This window comes from Aethina tumida, chromosome 2 (assembly GCF_024364675.1).
Source record: "Aethina tumida isolate Nest 87 chromosome 2, icAetTumi1.1, whole genome shotgun sequence".
NCBI lineage: Eukaryota > Metazoa > Arthropoda > Insecta > Coleoptera > Nitidulidae > Aethina > Aethina tumida.
In genome coordinates, this window is record NC_065436.1 from 36064994 (window position 1) to 36072118 (window position 7125).

At 29.7% G+C, this 7125-nt stretch overlaps 1 protein-coding gene across 1 annotated transcript; it reads right to left on the reverse strand.

Annotated features, from left to right (window-relative positions):
• Positions 1-5172: 5172 nt before the first annotated feature.
• On the reverse strand, positions 5173-6824 carry LOC126264650 (uncharacterized). The gene is made up of 7 exons (XM_049963330.1): positions 6547-6824; positions 6225-6499; positions 5967-6169; positions 5662-5919; positions 5540-5608; positions 5384-5473; positions 5173-5334 (listed from the first exon to the last, which is right to left on the reverse strand). The coding sequence occupies exons 1-7, from the start codon at positions 6822-6824 to the stop codon at positions 5230-5232; spliced, it is 1278 nt and encodes a 425-aa protein (XP_049819287.1). The 3' UTR covers positions 5173-5229.
• Between the last annotated feature and the right edge of the window lie 301 nt (positions 6825-7125).

The following is a 7125-nucleotide window of genomic DNA, read 5'->3' on the forward strand; positions in this document are numbered from 1 at the left end:
GCGGTTTTAAAGTTGTTGCCCTCGATATTTTTAATCTTCTTACAATTTTATTTCGCCAAATTAATATTAATTTCGTTAATCATATCTGCACATGTTCCTTGAACAGTAAAAATACACCGGCTTGAGAAAAGTGATTATTTATTTTAAAATCAATTACCGTTAGTCATAAATATAGTACATGCACATAATTTGACATTAATTTCGTTATAAAATGAGAACTTGGGTATTTTTGTGCTGGAATAGATCGAATTACAACGTCACCATCATTTTTTAAAGGATTTGAAGCTTCTGAAGCTGTTATATAACCAGATATTCCTAATCAGAGCGAGATTAATTTTGAACTTAGAATGACAAATTTATTGATACTTAGCTGAGGTTACTTAATATTTGAACTAACTTGTTGGAGGTTTAGTGGCTAGTAAAATCTTTTCATTCATTTCTTCAACATTCTCAATAACTTGAAATTAAGAATAAACAGATGTGGAAAAAAGTGGTTTTCTTGTATTAACTAATATTTCAAATTCAGAATATCAAAATCAAACATAATAATTACAATAATTAATCTTTATTTATAAGTAATTTCATTAGATATTTATTTTTTGACTGACATTTCTTATAATAATTTGTTACAACAGTTAAAAACATTTTGCTATCTTTTTACTCATAATTTTACATTAATTTCGTTATAAAATGGGAACCTATTACATCCCTGTTTTTGTGTTGGAATTGATTGAATTACAACGTCACTATCATTTTTTGAAGGATTTTTGAGAAGGTACGCATTACTGGTACTAACGACTCCTGAAATTGAGAGGAATGACGAGATATTCCTAATCAGAGTGAAATTAATTTTGAATCTAGAATCATAAATTTATTGATACTTAGCTGAGGCTACTTAATAAATGAACTACCTTGTTGGAGGTTTAGGGGCTAGCAAAATCTTTTCATTCATTTCTTCAACATTCCCAATAAATTGAAATTAAGAATAAACAGATGTGAAAAAAAAATGGATTTCTTGTGCTAACTAATCTAATTCGAAAACCCTAATATTTAAAATTCGGAATATTAAACTCAAGCTTAATAATTACAATAATTAATTTATTTTTTAATTTATAAATAGTTTTACAGACAATAATGCTAGTTTTAAATAATAAACAAAAATAAATAAACTTATGTACAACAAATTAAAAATATGTATTTATTAAAAAATATAAAAATCAATTAATAATTTTCATTTCATTAAATGTAAAACGTTTTTAAATTGAATTTATTAATTAATTTAATAAATATTTTTAAGTAATTTCATTAGATATTTATTAGTTATATGTCAGTTAAGTTTAAGTCAAGTTATAATTGCTATGAAAATTCCAAATCAATATCTTTTTCTGATCTCTATAAACTAATATATGTCAGGTAAATCACCTTGTACATAAAAGCATAAATTTTAAAATTACTTATACTTAGAATATCAAAAATTTTTAATTCCATAAAAAAATTAAAATCTAATTGACAAATTTTAAAATTTAAAATTCCTCATAACAAAAATTAAAAAATTGTATATTGTTGGAAAATATTAATTGTCACAATTTTTTTAAATTGAAAAATTTAATAATTACAATAATAAAATTAATACACCAGGTTGGGAAAAGTGAATATTTATTTTAAAATTAATTACATTAGTCATAAATAATTTCATAATTTAACATTAATTTCGTTGTAAAATGGGAACTTGGGTTACATCCTTGTTTTTGTGTTGAAATAGATCGAATTACAACGTCACCATCATTTTTTAAAGGATTTTTTGAGAAGGCAAGCATAACTGTACTAACGACTCCTGAAGCTGATAAATGACCAGATATTTCTATTCCTAATGAAATTAATTTTGAACCTAGAATCACAAATTTATTGATATTCAACTGACTACTTAATCTTTGAACTAACTTGTAAATCATTTCTTTCATTTGTTCAACATTCTCAATAATTTGAAACTAAGAATAAAAAAATGTAAAAAAATGTGTTGGTGGAAGTTGAAAATTGTGTTATATAGATCAGCAGACAAAGCTATAAGCAGTTGTAGAGCAAAAGGTCTGTTCAAATCACACATTATCTGAAATATATTTTATTCTAAAGACTAACTGGGAACAACCAAAGGATACGTCACAACATTTCCAGTAATCTAAAACAGAAAAAGTTTTTAAAAGAAATTTTAGATAATATGTCCTACTGGTGCCAACAACAAAGAACCAATAATTATTATATATGAAGTCAACCAAATTGCAAATTTATTGACACCTAATATTTGAACTAAGCTCTTGTTGAAGATTTAGTGGCAATTTCATAACTGAATAAGTCTCCACGATTTTAAGAAGTCTTAAAGACAAATCAATCAATAATCTTTTACATAAAAAATCTCATTGACTTACCACATTGTGAAGATATTCGCCAATAATTAGATAACTCAGCTACTTGAAACTAATGACCCGAAAATAGTGTATTTTTTCTTAACTTATCTTATTCGTACTCCCAGTTGGTAGTGGAGAAAATTTTGTTATATAAATCGGCAGATAAAGCTCTATTTCAAATCATACATAGTCTTATATGTATACTCCTCAGTGGCAAAGAAATTGCAACACCAAAAAGGGGGTGTTCAAATTTAATATTCTCTTGGTAAGACATGGATAAGACATAGATGTTATAGCAAGGAGTAAACGATTAAAATTTGGTAATGCTTGGTGTAGATTTTCTCAAGTAAACTTATTTTTTACCACAGAACAACAACATTGGAACATGTAATGGAATCCAGTCGTCTTCTCTGATGAATTGACATGACGAGTGAAACAGAGTCAGATGATGTATGGGAGAAACGCTGTTTCATGTTGCCAGGGTTAGTTTAATCTTTTTTAAAGAGACTCATGTGAATCTGATGCCATGGTTGGCCAGATCCCCCGACTTTTCACCCATAGAACATGTTTGGGATATGATGAGTACAAAACCAGGAAATTTATCCCAAACCCCTCGGACTTTGGAGGTTATAAAATATGAAGTACAGATAGCTTGGGACACTATACCTCAAGAGGAAAGAAACCACCTCATTGAATCAATGCCAAGACGTGTTGGGGAGTGTTTAGATAACTTGGATAGACAAACATTTTATTAAAACAAAACTAAATCTTTGAAATTTTGTTTCCAAATTTTAATCCCCTTCTTGGTGTTGCAATTTCTTTGTCACTGAGTATATTTTATTAAAAAAACTAAGTGTGAACTTGAGAAACGTTTCTTTTTTTGTGTGACTGATCAAACTGCAGCGCCACCAAGAGATACGTCACCACATTTCCAATAATCTAAAACAAGAAGCGTTTTTAAAGAAATTTTAGGCAATGTAAGTCTTACTGGTCCCAACAACCAAGGACCAATATTTACGATGCCTGAAGCCGACAAATAGCCACATTTTCCCCACCAGAGCAAGATTAAACTTTGAACCTACAAACGTAGTGTATTGATATTTAGCTGAAACTAACTTATCTTTGAACTAACTTCTTGTTGAAGGCTCAGTGGCAGTTTCATAATTGAAGAATCCTGCAAGACTCGAAGAGGTTTTAATGACTAAAATCCCTTTAATAGTTTTAACAGAAAAAATTCTCATTAACTTACAGTATTGTGAATATATTTGCCAATAATCATGTAACTCAACATTCGTAACAACTTGAAACTAAGAACAAAAACGTAGTGGATTTTGTGTGCCAACTTATGTTGTTCGTTCTCCCAGTTGGTGGTGCACATTCTGTACAAGTTGTAAATTGTGTTATACAAATTGGCAGACAAAGCCATAAGTAGTTGTGGGCCAAAAGCTCTGTTCAAATCTTCAATAATTTGGAATAACTCTTTGTGCTTAATTGCAAGATTATTTAACTAAAATAGTTCATCTTTAATTTTGTAAAACTGCGTTAGTTACTTACAGATGTTAGTTCCTTTTCAATTGTGATTGTAAAACCATATACATGATTCTTGGTCGAAGTCATTGTGTTTAAAGTTGTCCTTATTAAAGCTCCTAAAGCTGTCAATTTCAACCCAATTGCATATCCAACAACAAACGTTAGTATGATTTGGCAAGCTGGAGAAATTGTTGAGACCCCTCTTATAAAAGTAGCTAGTGTTTTGTCTAAAATCAACCGAAATAAATTCCGTTGCAGTGACTGTTGACACATCAATTTTACCGACTGATGTACAACTGAGCATAGAGGCACCACTAGTAAAAGTGTTCTTTATAAAATAGACGTAGGTGTGTGAAACAACAGTCAATAAATAGTTCAACAAAACAAACGGTGCCATTTTTAGCAGATACTTTTGTAGTTTTTTGTTATCATTACTATCTATTGATGCAGCGAGTTTTTGCAAAATTCTACAAACTTTTTTGCTCTGAAGTGATCCATACGCAATCGTAAAAAGACTCTCGACATCACCAAGGAAGTACGCAAAAGTCATGACGTACCTGGAACAATTTGTAACCCCTAAAATAATTATTTCCAGTTTTCTTACCAAGTTTCGTTGTTGTCTTCACAAAGAGCTCTTAATCCATAGAACACAAATACGTACAACCCATAAATGATTTGCCATAACATTGTGTACGCCAACCACAGTTTTGAAATGGAAAACTTGCATGCGCCTCCATAGTGTTGTTCGGTCGAAATAGCAGTGATTCCTGAAATATTTGTCAAAATAATTGCAGAGTTTATCGCCCTGCACAAACACAATTTTCGGGCGGATTCGTTCGGCGTTCCGCAAAAATAATTTCTGCATCTTCTCAGCGCTTTCGTATAATCCATAGCGAACAATTGTTAATTTAGTAATGGTGTTTTGTTAAAAAAAAACGTCTCCGGTCATTTAGATTTTATTGATGATAAAAGTCTAATGGACTAAATTTATATGTTTAAATTTTACAGTACATAAAATAATTATTTTATGCACATATAAATTTAGTCGATTAGACTTTTATTATCATTAATTAAAATTCAAATTAAATATTGATTTTACTTGTGAAATAATACAATTGTACAGGGGAAATGATTTATAATTAAATACATACATTAAGATTATTAGGTGTGACGCTCTCTAAACTTTCAATTTTCTTATAATTTTAATTCAGAAAATTAATAAACATATTAATTTACTTTATTATAAAACAACGACTCGTAAACATAAAACTGATACACACATAAAGTAACATATTGTTTATTCTAAAAACGAAGTGAGAACTTTGGTTATGTTCCTGTGTTTGTTCTGGGATTGATCAAATTGCAACGCCACCAAAAGATAAGTCACAACGTTTCCTATAATCTAAAATTAAAAAGATGTTTAAAGGGAATTGCTAGAAATGCAGTCTTACAGGTGCCAATAACCATGGTCCAATGTTTACGACTCCGGAAGCTGATAGATAACCACATTTTCCCCACCATAGTAATATTAAACTTTGAACCTATAATCGCATATTTATCATTATTATTACTTTTTTTTGATAATGTTACCTAATCTTTGAACTAACCTCTTGCTGGTGGCTTAGAGAAAGTTTCATAATTGAAGAGTCCCGCAAGACTTGAAGGGGTCTTAAAGACTAAAATCAATAAATAGTTTTTATTCCTCACAAAAACGATTTTATTAACTTACAGTAGTCTGAACATATTTGCCTATGAACATATAAAGCAACATCCTCAACAATCTGTAGCCAAGACCAAGGAGGTAGTGTAATTTTTGAGGCAACGTATCATGCTTGTATTCCCAATTGGAGGTAGAGTATCTATATAAATTATATATTGTATTATACAAACTAGCAGTTAAAGCCATAAGCAGTTGTGGACCAAAAGATTTGTTGAAATCTTGAATAACATGGAATAGTTCCTTATGTTTCGTTGAGAGATCATGCAGCTAAAATTATCCACTTTAGAAGTTGAAAAACTCAATTGGAAACTTACAGAAATTATTTTATTTTCAGTAGTGTTTGTTAAAACATACACATGACTTTGGACCAGCCTCAATGTTCTTAAAGTTGTTTCCGTTAAGGCTCCTAACGCTTTAAATTTCAGTCCAATAACATATGCAATTACAAATGTTATTATGAGTTGTCCGGATGGAGAAGCCTTCGATACTCCTCTTATCAAAATCGCTAGTGTTGTGTCTATAAATAATTGGAACATCATCAACTTAGAATAAAATAACTTGAACCTTATTACCTATTGATGAACAGCTGAATAAAGTGGCATCACTGGAAAAGACGTTCCTTACAAAGGTAACATAGATGTGTGATATCAAAATTGTTATATAGTAAATCAAAATGAAAAGTACCAATTTTCGTAGATTTTTTTGTAATTTTTTGATATTTTTATTGTCTAATGATGTAGAAAGTTTTTGTAAAATATTGCAAATATTTTTTGACTGGAGTGATCCATACACAACCGTAAATATACTCTCCACATCCCCAACAAAGTATCCAAATGTCATAACGTACCTACAAAAATACCTAAGCTTCAAAATATCCTTTAGTTAATTATATACCAAGCTTCGTCGTTGTGGTCATTAGGACAAATAAGTCTCAACCCATACAACACCACCATATACAATCCATAAATGATTTGCAATAACCTTGTGTAAAATAACCATCGTTTGGAGACAGAAAACTTGCACACACCTTCATGATGTCTTTCACAAGAAATGGCAGTGATTCCTGTAATATTCGCCCAAAAAATTGCAGGATTGATTGCCCTGCACAAACACAATTTTCGAACAGATTTATTCTGCATTCCGTATCGAATCATCACTTTCGTACTGTTCATAGTCAATAATTAGTAATTTAGTAATAGTGTTTTGTTAGGGAACACCTTGCTTGTCACTTTTATTGATGATAAAAATCTAATATACTAAATTTATTTGTTAAAATATATATATTTGTGTCAAATAATAATTTAATAAATATTGATTCCACATATAACAATAATTGAGTAACTGTTAAAAGAAATTATTAATTAAATGGATATATTTTTGTTCCGTTTCCCATATATGGTATATTAATATTTAGTGGTCACTCTTAGTTAACCACATGAAATTTTTTAATGTTGAATAACACTCGAATTGAGA